The 20,436-nt window shown below is 50.3% G+C and overlaps 1 protein-coding gene across 2 annotated transcripts in view; it reads right to left on the bottom strand.

The window, feature by feature from the left end:
- The window catches only part of RSPO4 (R-spondin 4), a 43,053-nt gene extending 26,711 nt beyond the window's left edge, over positions 1 to 16,342 (bottom strand). For both annotated transcript variants that reach the window (XM_028828762.2, XM_001112556.5), the window contains exon 1: positions 16,264 to 16,342. In XM_028828762.2, the coding sequence (XP_028684595.2) occupies positions 16,264 to 16,342 (79 nt within the window). The remainder of the gene's footprint in view (positions 1 to 16,263) is intronic.
- Between the last annotated feature and the right edge of the window lie 4,094 nt (positions 16,343 to 20,436).

Genomic DNA, 20,436 nt, shown 5'->3' with positions numbered 1-20,436 from the left:
AAGCTTTGAGATCTGCCCAAAGTTATTAAGGATTGGAGTTTAAAAATATGACTGTGTATTGGGGGTGGGGGATGGGGGATGTGTGGAAAGCATGTCATGTTTGTAACCCTCTGTTACAACTTCAGTATCATCATTAAGCCAGTTACACACAAAGTAGCCAAGAATATCCTTAATATACAAAGAGCTCCTATAAATCAATAAGAAAAAGGGGAATGATCCAAGTGTGTTGAGGGAGAATGGGCAAAGACATTACAAGTAATTTAAAAAAGGAAGACAAACGGGACAATAACCATATGCAAAGCTGTTCTACTTCCCTAAGAATTTTCAAATTGAAGATGAGAACAAGAATGAAATACTACCATGACCTACAAGATACGGAAACTGTAAAAGACTCTGGTACCTTATTTTGAGAAGGCAATTTAGGCAGAGTCTATTATCTGTAGCATGAGGTAGTAACAGCATTTGACAGGCAGTGTCCTGAGTTCAGAGACGGGTAGGCACTTGTTAGGAGCCACACAGTGAGTCATGGGAGGGGAGGAGCTAGAACTCAGACCTCTGGATGGGCACCTTTGACTCTTTATCTCCAGCCAGCTGGTCCTCTCTATCTGGGCTAGTGTACAGCCTGGCCCCTGGCCCCTGACTGGGTAGCCCGGGTCTGCTATATCCATTGCTGCACCCTGCTCTGGGCCTGAGGATGGCTGGGACACTGCTATTCCAAATGACACGTCTCTCATGGTTACCCTGTCCTTCCCAGAGATGAATCTTTCAATTAGTCCTGCTGGGCAGCAGACTTAGAGGGTAGAGGTAGGACTCCAAGTCTGGGGATGAGATAAACCTGTTCTCAAATCCCAGCCCTACCTTTACTCCCTGGGACAGTTACTTAACCTCAGTTTGCTCATTTGTAAAATAAACACTGTCCAGGTGTGGTGGCTGACACCTGTAATCCCAGCACTTTGGGAGGCTGAGGTGGGAGGATCACTTAAGGCCAGGAATTTGAGACCAGCCTGGGCAACACAGTGAGACCCTTATCTCTATGAAAATAAAATTTAAAAAAATTAGCCAGGCATGGTGATGCATACCTATAGTCCCAACTACACAGGAGGCTGAGGTGGGAGGATTGCTTGAGCCCTAGAGGTCAAGGCTGCAATAAGCTATGATCATGCTACTGTCTTCCAGTCTGGGTGACAGAGAGAGAACCTTTCTCAAAAACAAACAAACAAGATTAAAATGAACACAATCACCCACCCACTGAAAAGCTTGTTCCTTCTAGCCAGGCACTTTTCAAGGCACTGTGGATACATCAGTGAATGAGACAGACCTTCCCCTTATGAAGTTTACATCCTAAGTGGGAGAGGGAGATCATTTCAGAGAATGACAGGGAATTGAATCTGGGTACACAGAGTGGCAGGAGGGAGGGCCTGGGCGGCCTAGAAGGGCATCTCTGAGATATACAAGAAAGCACTCTTGGTGGAGGGACCAGTGGGTACAAAAGCCCAGAAGCAGGAAAGAACGTGGTGTGGAAGAGAGCAGCGAGGCCAGAGTGCAGTGACCGAGGGGAGAGTGGTGGTTGGTGAGGTCTGGAGGCAGAGGGGCCAGACCCTCAGGACACATGGACGAGTTTGGATGGTGCTGGGTTTTCTGGGAATTGAGTCAGGAAACACTGTGGGTTGCAAGCCGAGGAGTGTCTGCCACCTTGAAAGTTTCTCTGGTGCTGAGGGGAATGGACTGTGGGGCAGGAGTAGAAGCTGGGAGCTCAGGGTGTAGGGGTTCTGGTCATTCTAATGGCCTAGACGAGGCTGGCAGCTATGAGAAGCGGATGGATCCAGGGAGGATGGACAGACAAGCTCTGCTTATGGGTTATTAAGAAAATTAAAGGGTAAGTGACTTAGTCCACAGTGCAGCACATAGCACATGCTAGACAGATCTTAGTTTAATTTATATATTTATTTATTTTTGAGACAGAGTCTTGCTATGTCACTCAGGCTGGAGTGCAGTGGTGTGATCTCAACTCACTGCAACCTCCGCCTCCCAGGTTCAAGCAATTCTCCTGCCTCAGCCTCCCTAGTAGCTGGGATTACAGGTGCCCGCCACCATGCCTGGCTAGTTTTCATAATTTTAGTAGAGATGGGTTTCACCATGTTGGTCAGGCTGGTCTCGAACTCCTGACCTCAAGTGATCCACCTGACTCAACCTCCCAAAGTGCTCGGATTACAGGTGAGAGCCACTATGCCCAGGCAGATCTCAGCTTTTAAGAGACCTAGACCTAGAATCTGAGACATACAAGAAAGCACTCTTGGCGGAGGGACTAGTGGGTACAAAAGCCCAGAAGCAGGAGAGAATGTGGTGCCTCCTCCATAATGTCCCAAATCGCTTCTGCCTCTCCTGGTCATTGGTTCAAATTGTGATTCCTTGACCTCTTGTTGCCTCTTGACTTTTGCAGCCTGCTGGGATGAGGTACTTGTTCTGAGTTCCTCTAGTTGTTATTTTAAGCAGACTGAATATCCTCCGGCCCCCATCTCCCAAGCTGGTGCAAAACCCAAGGCAGTATCTGGGTGGCTCCCTAAGTCATTTTCCAAGTTGAGAATAGGTAGTAAAGTCACCTATTCTCAGAACCGTGACATCCACCCAGTCCAGGTTCCCAGACTAACTGACCAGCCCCCAGAAGTAGAGAGATGGGAGGCAGTGCCAGGCAGGAGGGAACCCAGGTTGCATACACAGGTTTGAGTCCCAGCTCTGCCACCTTGGCCCTAGGAAGGCCCTCTGAACTCTCTGAGTCTCTGCACCTCATCTGCAAAATAGGAATGATGTTATTAAAGGATTGCTTGCAGGGTAAAGTGAGGTAATAACCTGCAGAGCACCTGGCTGTGTGCCTAGCTCATACGGCAAATGCTCACCAGGTAGGATCCTAAGGTTGTGGGCAATGCATACAAAGCCTCTGGTGCATTGTAGGTGCTTAGTAAATGGTAGGATGCCAGTAGGGAGGAGTTGAATGAAAGAAGGGGAAAGAGACCCAGTGCATGGTGGGGGAGGCAGGAACACAGGGAGTTGGGGGCTCCACCTTGGAAACCTCTCCTGGCCCTGGGGGCACTGTTTCCACCAAATCCAAATCCAGGCAGCTAGAGGGACCTGGGCCTACACAGGCATGGAAATTCGGCACTCACTATTAGTGGATCTCAGTTTCCTCATCTGCGAAGTGGGAACCATAACCCTTCTTACCCAGTTATAACCTGGATTCTGGGCTGGAAACAAGATGAGCAGCTACAACCTGTCCTACACCACCCCCAGCTGGAGCTGCGGGCCTCTGGGAGCTCTGGCCGATTTTCAAAGGGACTAGAACTGCAAAGAGCAGAACCAGGCTAATGTGGCTGAGTGTTCACAGTGTGCCAGGACGTGTGCTACCCAGCTCCTTGTACTAAATCATTAAAACTTGCCATAACCCCACAAGGGGGGGACTACTCTTACTCCATTTGCAGGGATGAGAAAACTGAGGCTCAGAGAGGTGAAGGGGTTGGCCCAAGCATTCACAGGAGGTGCCAGGTGGAATGCAAACCTGAGCCCAGCTCCTAACCACTGGGGAGGAGCCTGCCTTGTGGCCTGTCACCCCTCCTTGCCGACTCCTGCCAGCTGGGCCTCCAAAGGCCAACAAATGCCATTTAAAGCCATACCTCTCTCAGGGCACACCAGGGATGAGCCCCAAACTGTGGGGGCAGACAGGAGGAGTTATACCAGCCAAGTGAAGGCAGGAGGGAGAAGGCTACTCCAAGTGCCTTTATTCTGGAACTGTTTGCATTGCAGGGATGGAGCCCTTAGCAGCAACCCCCAGACCATCAAAAAAGCTGGCTATGCACACAAACGTCCTGAGCGTATGTTTCCCTTCATTCTCTCTCTTTCTCTTTTCTCCTTCCTTCCTTCCTTCCTTCCTTCCTTCCTTCCTTCCTTCCTTCCTTCCTTCCTTCTTTCCTTCCTTCCTTCCTTCTCTCCCTCCCTCCTTCCTTTCTTCCTTTCTCTCTCTCTCTTTTTCAATCTCTCTCTCTCTTTCTTTCTCTCTCTCTCTCTTTCTTCCTGGTGTGGGGAGTTGTTGATGCAAGAGAATAAGATGATCCACAAACTGAACTGATTCAGCCAAAGCAGCCCTCAGCCAGAGGCAAGCGGGAAGTGTAATCTGTTGGCTGGGGATACTCCTTGTGGGGGACTTTGAACCTCTGTGGAGTGTTGTTCAAGCCAATGTCACTCGCCTTCAAGGGCAGGAAGTCTCCAGCTGATGTCTCTTTTACAAGAAAACTTGGCGCCTGTAGTCCCAGCTACTCAGGAGGCTGAGGCAGGAGAATGGCGGGAACCCGGGAGGCGGAGCTTGCAGTGAGCCGAGATCGCGCCACTGCACTCCAGTCTGGGCAACAGCGTGAGACTCCATCTCAAAAAAAAAAAAAAAAAAAAAGAAAACTCACTGCTGCTGAGGCTACTGCCTCCATCAGAGTAGGAGGGAGGGGGACCCCAAGGACAGGGTCTGGTTTGCAGCATATGCGTGCCAACTGCAGGCAGTGATCCAAGGGCACAGTCAGGAAGGAGGGTGGACAGAGGAGCATCACCGCAATTGAGCGTCCCAGTAGTGTGCTCAGGAAGGCCTGAGGGCTGCTGCAGCAGCACTAACACTTGTCGGAAGAATCCCTCGCAGGAAGGGTGGTCCAATGGCGAGCCGTAGTGGATCCAAGCTCACACTTTGAAGTGTGACTTTGCTTGTTTATTTTAAGAGAAGGGGTCTCACTGCATTGTCCAGGATGGCCTCGAACTCCTGGACTCAAGCCATCCTCCCTCCTCAGCTCTGTGAGTAGCTGGGATTTCAGGTGAGAGTCAATGCACCTGGCTCTGGAGTGTGACTTCTTGTAAGACCTTCTTATACAGACTTTTTGTTATTGTTTTTGAGACGGAGTCTCACTCTGTCACCGTTGGAGTGCAGTGGCACGATCTTGGCTCACTGCAAGCTCCACCTCCCAGGTTCATGCCATTCTCCTGCCTCGGCCTCCCAAGCAGCTGGGACTATAGGCGCCTGCCACCATGCCTGGCTAATTTTTTGTATTTTTTAGTAGAGATGAGGTTTCGCTGTGTTAGCCAGGATGGTCTCGATCTCCTGACCTCGTGATCCGCCCACCTCGGCCTCCCAAAGTGCTGGGATTACAGGCGTGAGACATTGAGCCCGGCCCAGACTTTTTAATAAGATCAGAAAACCCAGACCATAAGGCAGAACAATCCCCCTCTCACCCGTCAAAAACCAGTGGATTTGACCACATTGACAGCATGGTAAGTAATGATTTCTACTCTCTGAAGGTGAGGACTCTACAAAGTCAGATTTAAAAAGGTATTTTTTGTGTCAAAATCAACATAGGATTGATATCTAGGTAATACAAGGAAGCCCTATAAGTTGACAAGGAAACTTCAGGAAATCCAATTTTAAAAGTGGGAAAAATAAAAATAAAATGTTTAAAAAGTGAAAAAATAAAATTTAAAATTAAAAATCAGGTGAATAAGAACTACATAATTAAAACAAATAAAAAAGTTAAAATAACATTCAAAAATAAAATTAAATAACAAAATAAAAATTTAAAAATAAGGTATAAAAACAAAGTGTAAAAATCCATTCAAACAAAAAATACATTTGTAAAATAATTTAAATGCATTAAAGTTAATAAAAACAAAATATTAAGAATAAAAGTAACACGTTTAAGTGAAATAAAATTTAAAAATGTAAAAATACATGAAAGAATTTTTACAAGTAAAATAAAAAATCAGCTATTTTTAACAATATAAAGAATAAAGAAAAAAAATAGAAACGTCAAAGGAGAGCAAGGTCTTGCTAGACTGATGCTGATGATGTGCTGTGAATTAAGGAGTCTGATTGGCTCAAATGCCTGCAGGGAGGCGGGGGAAGTGAATGAGGAGGGTGGTGTAGGGGTAAGAGGGGAGGAGGAAGGAAAAGCATGCCCTTAGGCAGCATCTGACTCGGTTTTTCCAGCCCGCTGTGGGCAGAGGGCAGGATGTCAGGCCTCACCATGGCCTCACCCCAAAATAGCCATCACATCATTTATGCATTTGTAATGTGCTGGCAACACACACACACACACACACACACACACACACGCATGCATGTTACATCATCCCATTCTCACTGCCGTTCTCTGAGGTCCACTTTCATAGAGGAGTGAACAGAGACTCAGAGAGGGTGGGTCACTGTGCCACAGTCACATAGCACTTAGGACCACCCTATCCTCTGAATCTGGCATCCTCAAAACGACCTTCTTTGGATGAGTTAGGTCTGCTGAGGACTTTCAAACAGAGGCAGGGCCATCTCTGACATCAGGCTCGAACTTCTGGACGCTAGGAAGAGCCCACCCCCCATGACGCATGACAGTTATCACCATTAAAGAAGCACTGACTGTCTTCCAGGGGTCACATGCATAGTCATCTTGACAACCATATGAGGTAGATGCTCTTATTGTCCCCATTGTATTGACAGACAACATAGAGATTCAGGAGTCAGATACTGTCACCCAAGCATAGCAGTAACAGAACTGGGAGCTGAGCCCAGGACTGTCACAGCCCAAATCTCACACTCCCTGCATGTCACCAGGCCCTTTTAACCATCACTGACGAGCACTCCCTATATACTAGCAATGTGTTTGTCTATGTTTCATGCCTCATTTTGCAAATTAGCCAATAGGAGCACAGAAGGGAGAGATGACCTGCCCAAGGTCACTCAGCCAGTAAGTGGTAGAGCCCACAGCCTTCGTGACAGCCTGCCAAGCCCCCAGTGCTCATCTGAGACTTGCTAGAGACAGCTGTGCCCACTGGCCAACCCCAGAGCAGGCTCAGACGGGCAGCTGTGACATTCCTTCTCTTCATGTCTCCACCCTGGCGGATGTGGGCTCTGCCATCGGGCTCCAGGGAAAGTGGAGATTTCCAGCGAAAGGGAGTGGTTTTCCCAAGTGGCCTGGGTCCTCTGGGCTTGGGAATGCCTCTGTTTTGAGTTGGTGAAACAGAACCTCCCACCCCGTGTGCAATGGCATATCAGAGCCCCCACTATGGGCCACAGGGCAAGGGCCCTATGAATCATGCTGTTACTGCAAGAAATCATTCCAGGGCAGGCAGTGGCGGCCCAGCATGGGACAGCAGTGTCCGGGTGGAGCTGGCGTCACCCATCCGGAGATGGGAAGCAGACTATTCCCGACGGGATCTGGAAGAAACTCCGAGGGCGGGGCTGAGGGCACATGTGTCCTGGATGTTGCTATTACACAGGGTTAGGAAAAAAGGCTCCAGCCCACAGAGACCTGGGAGCACATCACGACCTTTCCCCAGCCTGGCTGTGTGTCCTTGGCAAGTTGATTCCCCTCCCTGAATGTGGAAGGTCTCGTCTGTAGAAGAGGGAGAATAATAGGGTCAAGCCACTTCATGGGGCTATAATGTGGGTAGCCTGGGAGGAGGGCTGCCGTGGTGGTTATGGACTCAGGCTTTGGAATCAATCGTCTGGATGGAATCCTGGTTTTTGCCAAACTTACTCTGCCAAGCTACGGGGTAGAAACATGAAATTGCTAATATTTGGCTGTTTATGACCTACACAAATGGCAACTGCACATACTTCAATGAATGTGCCTCTCTTTTAATGGCTTCCTCCGCTACAAAATGTGGGTAATGACAGGCCCCTCAGAGGGGTGCTGTAAGGATGAAATAAGGCTGGGAGGCAATTAAGTTCAGTAGTTAGAGCTGGGCTCTGGGGCGAGGAAGGATTTGAACCTTGGCTGAGTGGCCTTGGGCAGTTACTTAACCTCCCTGTGCCTCAGTTTTCTCGTCTATAAAATAGGAATACTACTACCCACTGTACAGGTTTATGAAGATACTTTAATCAATGAATACATACAAAGTACTTAGAACAGTGTCTGAAATTGTTAAATAAAATCAAGGAATGCAGGCTACATCTGGCATCTCCTGCACCCTCACGTCTACTCACATAAATGCTCAACCACAAAACCAAATCCAAAGTGACTTTTGTCAACCTTTGATGCCAATGAAAGTGAAGTATTTTTAAAGAAAAAATATGGTTTGGGGAACATATATGTGTGTAGAGATGTAGGTGAGGAGTGTGTTCCCTGATGTCCACCCCCAGGGCTGTTCTACGTCCTGATGGTGCCTACAGCCCAGTACTCTAAGGACAGGACTAGCCTTGAAACCATGATGGCTCCGTGGCTTGGTCCCTTTCATGAAATCACACAGCCAAGCCTCGGACCCTATGGAGAGGCTCACGTTGCCCAGGTAACTCTGGAGGCCCTTAAGAGGCACCCAGCCCTGGGCTGGCCTCTAGTTATTAAGAAATTTCTGGCTGGGCGCGGTGGCTCAAGCCTGTAATCCCAGCACTTTGGGAGGCCGAGACGGGCGGATCACGAGGTCAGGAGATTGAGACCATCCTGGCTAACACGGTGAAACCCCGTCTCTACTAAAAAAATACAAAAAACTAGCCGGGCGCGGTGGCGGACGCCTGTAGTCCCAGCTACTCGGGAGGCTGAGGCAGGAAAATGGTGTAAACCCGGGAGGCGGAGCTTGCAGTGAGCTGAGATCTGGCCACTACACTCCAGCCTGGGCGACAGAGCGAGACTCCGTCTCAAAAAAAAAAAAAAAAAAAAGAAGAAGAAAGAAATTCCTGCAGACAGCCTTGGATGTGTGAAAGCCCTCCAGATTCCATCCTGTCTTAACTTTTTTTGAGACAGAGTCTTGTTCTGTCACCCAGGCTGGAGTGCAGTGGTGCAATCTCAGCTCACTGCAACCTTTGCTTCCCAGGTTCAAGTGATTCTCATGCCTCAGCCTCCTGAGTAGTTGGGTTTACAGGTGTGCACCAACACACTAATTTTTGTATTTTTAGTAGAGATGGGGTTTCACCATGTTGGCCAGGCTGGTCTTGAACTCCTGGCCTCAGGTATTCTGCCTGCCTCAGCCTCCCAAAGTGCTGGGATTACAGGTGTGAGCCACTGCGCCTGGCTCCATCCTGTCTTCTGACATTTGTCCTAGCCCTGGGAAAAAAGGCAAAGCACACTGAGCATTTCCAAGTCACATGGGGGGAAACTGAGGCTCTGAGAGGCTCTCAACCTGTCAGGCTCTGGAGCAGGCTGCCTTCCTCTACCAATTCAAGTTTTGCCTTCACCGCTGGTTGCCTGCACCCTCACTTCTACTCATGGCTGGGTGACCTTGGGTAAGGTGCTTCCCCGCTTGAGTCTCCAATTTTACAAGGATTGGTCTCAAAGATCTCACTTGACCTTTTTGGCCTTAACACTTCATTATTCTAGAACCCTTCTCCAGAATTTCAGAGAGAAAATGAAAGCTGAACTGCTCTGCAAACTATAAAGTGCTATACAAACAAGAAGGTGGTTAATGGCAGCATTAGATGGGTTTTCAGGAGAAGTCTACCGTAGGCAGGATTTGCTGTGGGTTTTGGAATTAAGAAGACCCAGCTCACACATGTATTTGCGATGTGACTTTGGATAAGCCAGCCCCCCTCTCTGAACCAACTTCCCTCTTCTGTAAGCTGGCGGTGGGGGCATATCCACCAGGCAGGGCTGGGGTGGACCAAAGGAAAGGAGCGCGCAATGTCTGCCACCCCCTGGCCACGCAGAGGTGTTGATGCAGGAGGAGATTTAGGGCCCCAACACATGATTCCACCTTCCAGGAGCTAAAGTCCACACACCTGGGGAATGATGTCGCTGTCAGATTCAGGGTGATTAGAAACAAGCATCTGAACTAAGGCAATTGTTTGGAGCTCCAGAGACAGACTCTCTGGGCTTACATCCCAGCACCCCTGTCTGTTGCTGTACCACCCACTGGGCCTCAGTCTCCTCAACTGTAATATAAAGATCCTCCTGGAATCTGCCCCTTACAGCTATCAGGAGGGCCTTCATTAGGCCATAACTGAAAGGGCCTGAGCACAGAAGATGGGCTCAGCTGGTCCAGCAGCCTCCACACTATTTTGACAACAGTAAGAAATACACTTTTATATCAGTACACTAGTACACATATCCACATGCATGCACACACTCACATACATCCACATATATGTGCATGCACACTCACCCACTCATACACACATTCACATATGTGTGTAAACTGAAACACATTCCTTAAATAGTTTTCACACTTGCAATGCACTCTGATATATTCTAAAAAGGAGGTTGGCAAAAACTGTAGCCTCTGGACCAAATTTGGATGTTTTTGTGTGGCCGGTGAGTCAAGAAGAGTGGAGTATGTGACAGATCATATGTGGCTTGCAAGGCCTAAAGTATTTACTATCTGACCCTTCGCAAAAAATGTTTGCTGACCCCACTCTATTTTATTCAGTTATATTCCATTCTGTTCTGTTCTGTTCCGTTCCGTTCCATTCCATTTCATTCAAAAATGCTGGCTATAGTTATTTATTGCCCTCACCTGCTGATGCATCATAACCCTCAGTTTGGAAAACTTTAAACTAATGGGACCTTCAGTTTTTTCACCAGACGGGAGGACGGATGAATAAACCCTATCCATGTGACACCTTAGCCAAGCAACGTCCCCTCTTTGTCTCGGATTCCTCAGCTGAGGCTGGGACCACCACCAGCCTGCTCTCAAGGGTGTGTTGAGGTGCAGCCTCAGAAGTCTTGTCCATGATGTTCTCATTGGTGGATCTTAAGATCCCAATAGTAAATATTTTAGGCTTTTTGTGCCACATACGATCTGTTGCATATTCCAATATTCTTAGCTTGAAGGCCATGTAAAAATAGTCCTCTGGCCGCAGAAATGGAGGCACATCCATCTCTGCTGTCCTTTTCAACACCTGGCCCAGGGCCTGGCCTAGAGAAAGGACCCAATAAGTATTTCTTCATGATGATGGTGACCGGAGAATGGCACCCAATGCCTTCCATGATGGGACTCTGGCCCAATCTGCAATCAGAACTTCACTTCCTTTGGCCATGTGGTCCCTTGTGCCCTTCCCACCTGGCCACACTCTCCCATCATCCTGCAGAGGTCCTTACCCTACTGCCACCTCTGCCTGACAGAATCCTAAATCCTACTCCCCCCGATGGGGTTCCTCTCAGACGCTTCCACCTTGCAGTCCTGGCAAATCACTGACATGATTCATTTCTATATCTATTGCACAGGCTTCGGAGCCTCCAAAACTCTGGGTCCAGGTCCTGGCTCTGCAGCTGTGAGCTCCTGGGCAGGCCATTGATGCTTTTTGAGCCTCAGTTCCTGTGTCTGGGAAACAGGCATAACACAAGGCAGTGGCAGAGTGAGGATGCGAAGCCCCACCTGCACAGTTCCCGGCACGTGGCTCGCCTCCCTCCTTGCTCCGTGGCCTCAATCTCAGTGGCCTGAATCTCCTTCGGTGGCCAGGCAGGGGGGTTGGATAGTTTCCATCCACAGGAGAGGGAGGTGTGGCAATGGGATGGAAAAGCAGCATCTCTTTTGCAGCCAGGCTTGGCTTCAGAATGCTGAGTGGAAGAAGGATGGCAAATAAAACTCGATTGACCACCTACTATGTGCCAAGAATTCAGCTTTCCATTTCTCAGCCAGCCCCTATGTTATGAAGAAACCCAAGCCGAGAGGCCCAAGGTTACGTTCTATTAAGACTCAGCGCCATTCCCTCAGTCCTCAATGTCCAGTCATTACCCACCCCCGCCCTGTAGGAATCCCCTTCAGAACTACGCCTGCATCTAAACCTGGCTTCACCTGGATGCCAGCACTCAGGGGACATACCTTGTTCTGTGCCCAGCGATGGCTCCTGCTTGCCCAGGGCTTGGTGCATCTGTCTGTGTACAGGAGACAGTGCTGCCTGCCTGGCCCTCCGCACGGGGCTTTGCAATTTAAACGGAAGTGTCATATTCACTCCACATAATGGGCCTCTGGAGTGGGCACCGCCACAGTCAATTTACAATAAAGAAAAACAAGCCCAGAGAGAGGAGAAGATTTGCTTTAGATACATCACAAGCAAGAGGCGGAGGTGAGCTTAACCCACGTGAGACCCCACTCCCTTCTGGTCCAGGGCATGTCGGCTCTGCTGTAAAATGGGAAGGGAAAGTGGTCAAATCCTCATGAAGCCCCTACTGTGTGCCTTCGGCCCCCTTCCCTCTTGGACTGTGGTACATCTTCCCAATTGCTCAGAGGTGGGTGCAAGTTTTCCCATTTCACAGATGGGGAAGCATGGATGGGAGAAGGCATGTGGCCTGCTTAATGTCACATATCTAGGGCAGGAGAGCGCTCAAGGTTTGAATCCAGGACTCTTCACTTTGCCCCTTGCTTGCTCAGGTCTAGAAAGATCCAGAAACTCCATGTGAATGTGGGGGTCCCTCCCCAGCAGGCCTTGGATGTCAGGGAAAGTCAGTCACAGGCTGGCACCTCCTCCTTGCCTAAATGGACCTCCAGATCTAGGGATGCGAATCAGAGCCCCCTCACTCTGCCGGACTGTCCCATTGCCAGGACACCCCAGCATGTTTCAAAAAAAAGTCCCCATCTGGTTCTGATTCATTTATACTTAATTAATCAAAATGTTGTTTTGTAAGAGACACTTGAGATCCAAGAATCTTTCTCAAGTCTTTTATTTCATTCTTTCTTAGAAACAGAAAAATTGGGCTTCATTAAGAAGCAGTTACGCCGGAGCCTGAGGAAGGATGGGTCTGTGGGAACCAGGCCTCAAGGGGGCTCAGACAGGGCAGATGCCAGCCCAGCAGATCATTCCTCGGGATCGTGCAGACCTGGCCAAACGCTAAGGCCAAAGACTCGGGCACCGGGGAGACTGGAAAAAGGTGGCAAAGGGTCATCCCTCTGTGTTGGCCGTTCCCCAAGGACAGGCCCAGGGCTGCTCACCTGGGTATCTCCAAGGTCCCCGACACAGAACCTGGCACAGAGGCTGCCCTGTGAAACTTGTTAAATGAGCAAGTAAATGAATAAATGAATGAAGTACTGCCAACAGCCAGGTGTTTTCAGGACACATTCTCCTGCCAAAGTTAGATAAGGTCAAAGTTGGTAGGACCCTCAGGGATTGTGTACAGAATTTTCCAAGCAGATGCCTTATGAGAAATGGTCTCTGATGTGTAATATATTTGGGAAAGGTCACTCTCTCGCTTTCCTTTTTTTTTTTTTTTTTTTTTTTTGAGACAGCGTCTGTTCTGTCACCCAGGCTGGGGTGCAGTGGCACAATTACAGCTCGCTGCAGCCTTGATGTCCTTCCTGGATTGAAGCGATCCTCCCACCTCGGCTTCCTAAGTAGCTGGGACTACAGGTGTGTACCACCACCACCATGCCTGGCTATTTTTTGTATTTTTTATAGAGACAAAAAATGTATTTTTTGTACAGTTTTGCCATGCTGCCCAGGCTGGTCTCGAACTCCTGGGCTCAAGCTATCCTCCCATCTTGGCCTCCCAAAGTGCCGGGATTATAGGCTTGAGCCATCACACCTGGGTTACACTGTCTATCTCCACCTCTTCAGCATGCTCTAATAAGTCTCACCGCCAAGAAATCTGCTAAACCCAGCATTTCCCAATCTATTTGACCAGAACTCCTGTGGCTGCCTTGCAAAAGATGCTACAGGAAGGGTTTATCTAGCTCTGGTCCCCACTCCAGTGCCAATGGGCAACTGAGGCTATGGGTGGGGGACGGAGAAAATCTACTCACCCAAGGTCACATGACACAACTGGGTCAGGGGTGTGACTGAAATCCAAGGCTATCTCCGTCGTATCCAACAAATAAAAGGAGCCCTAAGCCTCTTCTGAAGATGCTAGGCAGGTGTGTGTCCCAGAGGCAAGAGATCAGGTACTGGAGGAGGGATGCCGAGAGCCCCTCACCAAATTGCAGCCATATCCCTACCTCCTCACTGAGCTCCTGGGGAGGTGGTGGTGAGCTGTAGATGGGGTGGGGGGCAAAAGGGGCAGGATAGAAATTTATCATTTTTCTTTTCTTTTCTTTTTTTTTTTTTTGTCTTTTTTGAGCTGAGAAGCATCTTAAAGTCTTCTAAACCAGCTCTTTTTTTTTTTCTTTTTTGTTGTTGTCATTGTTGTTGTTGAGACAGAGTCTCACTCTGACACCCAGGCTGTAGTGCAGTGGCAAGATCTTGGCTCACTGCGACCTCTGCCACCTGGGTTCAAGCGATTCTCCTGCCTCAGCCTCCCAAGTAGCTGGAATTACAGGCGCCCGCCACCACACCCAGCTAATCTTTGTATTTTTAGTAGAGACAGGGTTTCACCTTGTTAGCCAGGCTGGTCTCAAACTTCTGACCTCAAGTGATCTGCCTGCCTTGGCTTCCTGAAGTGCTGGTATTACAGGCATGAGCCACCACACCTGGCCTAAACCAGCTCCTCTTTAGATGAGGAAACTGAGGCTCTGAGAAGGGAAGACCAGCACACCTCAGAAGATATCTTCTCAGCATTATGTCAGGCAGATTGGGATTGGAGCCTGCTTTGCTACTCACCTGCTGTGCAACCTTGGACAAGTCAGTTTCCTTCTCTGAACCTCAGTTCCCTCATCCAGAAAACAAGCGTCTCTCCCCTCCCTCCACTAGGCCATTGTGAGTAGCCAAGGACACAGTGGACAGGAAATGAGAATGATTAATACTTACCAGCACCCGTTAGGAGCTACTCATTTCCCATACACACTGTCTTGCCCACAATCGTCCTTATGAGCAGGATACTTAAGTAAAAGATGGGTTAATGAAGGGAAAGGGGGTTTGTTTGATTTTTTGGTATTGTTTAGAATGGAGAAGGATCTCAGATATCTTCTAAAGGACCCTCAGATGGGTAAAGTGAGAATTGGAGACGCAAAGTGACTTATCCAAGGTCACTCAGTTGGTAAATGGCGAAGCTGGGATTTGAACTCAGTTGACCTGGCTCCAGAGCCCATGCCCCTAACTACTAAACAAAGGCCATTCACAAAGGAGTGTCCCCATAGAGTCCCAAACTCACCCCAGCTCAGCTGAAAACCACATGCCTCTCCATTCCCTTGTCCCACTGTCACAGCAAGAACTGGAGCCTCTTGGGCCACAGTCTCCCTGACCCCATCCAATCCCACCTCCCAATTCTCCTACAGCCTCTGTCTGCTTTCTGCTCTGTTTCAGGAGTGACTGTCACCGTAGAGCTTTCACACAAATGGAAGGCCCCAGAGGGCAAGCCATTCTCTCTCATTTTCTCTCCCCTTTATCCTTGCTCACACCCAATGCCAAGGCTGGAAAGAGAGAAGACACCAGCTGGACAATTCAGCAGTTATTTAAACCAGTCTGAGCCTTGGAATCCCAGGCTTTATTAAAACTGGATGACCCCTGTGTCATGAGGATATAGTTGGGATTTGATGAGCTAGGACATGAAAAACCCCTGGCACAGTGGCTGGCATTCGGCTGCTGATCTTAAGAGTGGCACCTGGAGGCCAAAGGGCTGCCCAGCTCAGGCAGGCGATTTGCTCATTTGCTCACCTGCTTACCCTTCTCTGAGGCACAGTCTCTACCAATTCCTGCTCTGCAGGGACAGCCTCCAACCCACCTTCTGAGGATGTTCTGACCCTCACAGCGAGGCTGTGGCATAGGACTCCCAGGTGAGAGTGCATGGGGCCCCTGGTACATTTGTGATCTGAACCTTGGCTCATCTTCCTAGCGGCCTGGGAGGTCAAGATGGAAAAACTAAGGCTCTCTGAGGGGCTGGACTTCTTCTAGGCCATCCCCTATTAGAATAAATGAACCTGAACTCAGGTCTCAGGTCTGGCTGAACTCAACAGAGGGGGCCACGGAGGATCACTGCCCTCTGGGAGGTGACACCAGGAGTCAGGGTGAGTGATGAGGCTGGAACTGGGGCCTCTGGACTCCCAGCCCAGGGCTCTCAATGTCACTTCCTGGCCCAGTGTGGATGCTTGGGATGACTTCTAAGCCACTGAGTCTGTCTCCTAGTCCCTGTGCCCCCCAGTCTGGCTCTTGAGGCTTCTGTCTCTGCAGGGAGCCGTCCTCCTTTCTGCCAACCATGTGGCTACTACAGAGAGCCCTGCTACCCTCTACCTTCTGGGAGAGTCTCCTTGGCCCACCCTGGCTCAATGGCTTGCTCACTGGGTGCCCTGGGCCTTAGTCTCCCCATTTAAAGTGAGGCTGAGACTCATCTGGAGGAGCGAATGATCCAGGGCGCCAGGCACCAGGCAGATGCCCCCTAAGCCGCCACCCCCGGCCTCCCGGCCCCCGGTCTGCCCAGCAGCGCCTGCCCGGCCGCCCTGTCCTGTCACCCCCCGTACCTTGCTTCTTCCTTCGGTTCAGGGCGAGCATGTCCACGGCGTGGGCGACGAGCAGGAGCAGGCAGAGTGGCGCCCGCATCTGGGCAGCCTGGTCCGGGCTGGCGCTCCCCGGGCGGCCCGACGGCCCGGCGGCGGCGCGGAGGGCGCGGGGGCTGCTGTGGGCGCGCCGGGCGCATCCGCCAGTCGCGGGTCAGTACGGACGCTAGGGACCCGCGGTCCGCCCAGAGGCCAGCAGCCAGGTCGAGTGAGGGCGTTGGCGGAGCAGGGGCACTGCCCTGGCGGGGAGGAGCCGGCGCGGCGGGGGCGGCGCGTTAACCAACTCGGGGCCCGGGAGCGCGGGGGGAGGGGCCGGGGGTCGCCCGGGTCAGGGTGCTCGAGTTCGATCTGTCCCGCAGCGCGCGGTCTCGCGTCTTTCCCGCCCCCGGCACTGCCCCAGAGCACGTGTACATGCCCACTGCCAGGCACAGGTACGCAAGCGCGCGCAGGTACAGATGCACGGACACCCGGAGACCCTTACGGTCTCCCGCGCCCTCTCCGCCTCTGTGGTTTTCTTTCCCTGCCCCCAGCCCCCTTTCTCTGTTTGTTCCTCCCTCTAGCCCTTAAGGACCACTCCTTGGCTCCTGCTTTCTCGGTCTTTCCGCGGCCCGCGCTCCCCCGCTCTGCCCCGGACCCTGCCTGGCTGTTCCTGCATCCTTTACTCTTGCTGATGGTCTCTCTCTCAGGCTCACTGTCTCCTCCTAGCTGGGCCTCTGGTTCTCCCTTTTCTCTGTCTCTCCCTTCAACCCCATCTCTCCCCTTCTCTCCTCCTGCAGGGTGGGGTGTTTGCGGGGCTCCTGCTGCCTGGTTTTCTCTTTTTCTCTCTACCCTGTCTCATTCTTTTAACAGAGTCCTGAGCCCCTTCTGGCCACTAAACCTGAATGTTTCCTGCGCAGCCTGCGGGGATCATCTACTCTGACTCAAAGTGACCAGCACCTCATAAATCCGCTTGTGACAGGGCTGGAGACCTGGACTGTGTTTCCTCCAACCTTATCACCAGGACTGGGAGCAGCTGATTCGAGTTTAACCCTTTGAAAGCAAATTCCTCCTTCAACCCAACAGCACGCTTACCTCTCCTGTCACTATACCCACCAAAAACAACAACAATAATGCCAGCTGTCATTTGTGAGGCATATATGGTGGGCATTGCTAAGAACTTTACATATAATAGAGTCTTCAAAACAACCCAATGGGTTGGGTTTCTATTCTGAGTAACCCCACTTTTCTGGGGAGCAAAGGGAAGCTCAGAGAGGCCAAGTGACTTGCCCCAAGGCCACACAGCAGGTCAGTGGCCATTCTGGTCCAGTGCCTGTCCCTCTTAGCCACTTCTCAGGCACAGACTCATCAGAATGGAAGGGGCCTTGCGGAGGCCCCAGAAAGGAGGCCCAGCAGAGCTTACATTTGACACTCTCTTGCTGAACAGTTGTCCTTCCTTTTTTCTTTTCTTTCTTTGTTTCTTTCTTTCTTTCTTTAGATGGATTTTTCACTCTGTCACCCAGGCTGGAGTGCAATGGCATGATCTCAGCTCACTGCAACCTCCGCCTCCTGGGTTCAAGCGATTCTCCTGCCTCAGCCTCCCAAGTAGCTGGGATTACAGGCGCCTGTCACCACACCCAGCTACTTTTTGTAGTTTTTAGTAGAGACAGGGTTTCACCATGTTAGACAGGCTGGTCTCAAACTCCTGACCTCAAGTGATCTGCCTCCCTCAGCCTCCCAAAGTGCTGGGAGTACAGGCGTGAGCCACCCTGCACAGCCTGTCCTCTTTTTTACTACGTGTGAAGTTTGCCCCAAAAGAAATGGAAGGTAAATTCTGGTACCTCCTCTAGCTCCTTCTCCCAGTGCAATGAGGGACACTTGAAGGCATAGCAGGGGCAGGAGAAACACACAGAGAGTGTGGCAGCTGAAGGTACAGCCCTGGCCTGGCCATTCTTTCTGTGGGGCTCCGAGAACACTGGCAGACAACATGGAGATCTTGGTGGAATGTCAGAATCAGCCCACCCAAACTGCTCCGTTTCACAGATGAGGCCACTGAGGCTTCAGGACTGGGGGTGCCTAGATTAGGCCACCCAGTGAGTCAAGGACAGAGCTGACATGGGCATCCAGGTATCCCATTGTGGTCACCACCATGGCCTGCAAGGCCCTCTTGTTCTGATATCTCTGATCTCAATCTTTCCTACTGCCCCACCCCTCTCTCTTTAGCCTTAGAGATTTCAACTCTTGATTATTTCACAAACACCACAGGCCTCTCACACCTCTGAGCTTTTCATATTGTGGGGCATCTCCATGGAATACCGTCCTATATCCTACCTCCTTCTTCGCTGCCTCTGCTCCAGGAAGCCTTCCCTGATTCTCAGGCCAGGTCCAGTGCTTCCTTGGGCATCCACAATCCCTTTATCACAGCTCTGATCACATCAGGTGGTAACAGTGGATGTGTCTGTTCTTCCCTCTAAACTGTCATCTCTTTCAAGCCAGAGCCAGACACACAGCGGTGCTCAGAATGTTTGCATAATGAATGCATAAATAAATGAATGGTGAATGAATGAATTCTCCAGATGCACAAGTCTCCCAGCCTGTACATGGAATGCAGGTACTTGGAGAAACGAGGTGACCCCTGAAGATCAAGCTGTAGGAAAGTGGAGGTCATCCTCTGCCCCACTACCCCCAGTACTAGAGCCTCCAAAGTCCAAAGGGGACAGCTTCCATATGAGCAGGGCCAGAGAGGACCCATGTGCATTGTGAATTGACAGCCAGCCACATGGCTCTGCAGGACGAAGCTGCTCACCCCTTTTGAATTTCTTCCCCTATTCATTCCCCACTGCCTTCGCTCTAGCTAGCCTCATGTTTCTCAGACTCTTGTCACTCATCCTGCGGTTTTTGCCGTTCTCTCTGCCTGGAAAATCTTGCCCCAGATATGCTTGGGGCTTGTTTCCCCTCGATGTTGCCTCCTCAGAGAGGCCCCCTGTGACCACTCCAGTAAAACGGACCACCATTCACTTTATAAACTCTTGTCTTGCTTTACCTTCCATAGTACCTGTTCATGTCTATCAGTTCCTGTTTGCTTGTTTGTGAGTTCCATGAGGACAGGAATCTATTTTGTCCCTATGTGCCCTATACTGCAGTGATTAAGACATACTTGTGGAACGGATTTTTTAAAAAAATGAATGAATGAATAAGCACTCATTCATCCATAGATTCATTGCAGGGCCTCAAGTACTTTCTGCTCTCTTAGGCTCAGTTTCTCCAGTTGTTCAATGGCACAGATAGGATTTTGTGTTCTGTGAGAGCCCCTTTAGTGCTTCCAGAATCGGATATTTCTAGGGTTCTAAGGCCCAGAACTCAGGGCCCTTTCTTGCCCTGAGATGCTCAAAGGGTGTTTGGTTCTCTTTAACTATGGGGGCTGTCTGAGCATCTCAGGCTGTTATCCAGTTCCCCAATACAGGTGCCCAGGGAGGCTAGCGATGCTGATGGCATGCTCCAGGGGGTATGCACCCAAGGGGTGTCAGTTAAGGCACCATTGTCACAAATAGATGAAGACAGCTATAATGGCTGAAACACACTAAGCTCATAGCATGTGTTCCTGATCAGCAGATCCTTCTCTGTGGGATAGCAGGAGCTCAGATTCCTTTCAGCTTGTGTTCTGCCCTGTTCAGTACCTGGTTTAAAGCTCATCAAGAAGGGGCAGGGCTTATGGGAAGTACAGAGACTGTCTACCCATGTCCCATTGACCAGAACTCAGACACATGGCCACACCTACCTGCAAGGGTGGCTGGGAAATGTACTCCAACCATGTGCTAGACAACACACAGGAGGAAAAGCAAGAGTTTGGTGAACACCTGGCCCATTGACCAACGTTGGGCCACCCTCATTTCTTGCCCTAGTCATGCAGTAGCTCCTTCCTGTGTCTGCTCTGACCCCTACAAGCTCTTCTTCTTAAGCAGCCAGAGGACTTGTATCATGCACTGGGTGAAGCCCAAATTTCTCCTCAGAGATGCAAGGGCTGCCTGATGGCCCCTACTAGGGGTCACCCTAGCAGCCCTTGCATCTGCTAGGGTGACCAACTGTCTGGTTTGCCAGGGATGGAGGGGCTTCCTAGGATGCAACATTGACCTGTGTGTAGCCTTGTAGAACAAAACCACA

This window comes from Macaca mulatta, chromosome 10, assembly GCF_049350105.2.
Source record: "Macaca mulatta isolate MMU2019108-1 chromosome 10, T2T-MMU8v2.0, whole genome shotgun sequence".
NCBI lineage: Eukaryota > Metazoa > Chordata > Mammalia > Primates > Cercopithecidae > Macaca > Macaca mulatta.
Note: the sequence above shows the minus strand (reverse complement) of the source record. Positions and strands in the feature narration are given on the sequence as shown.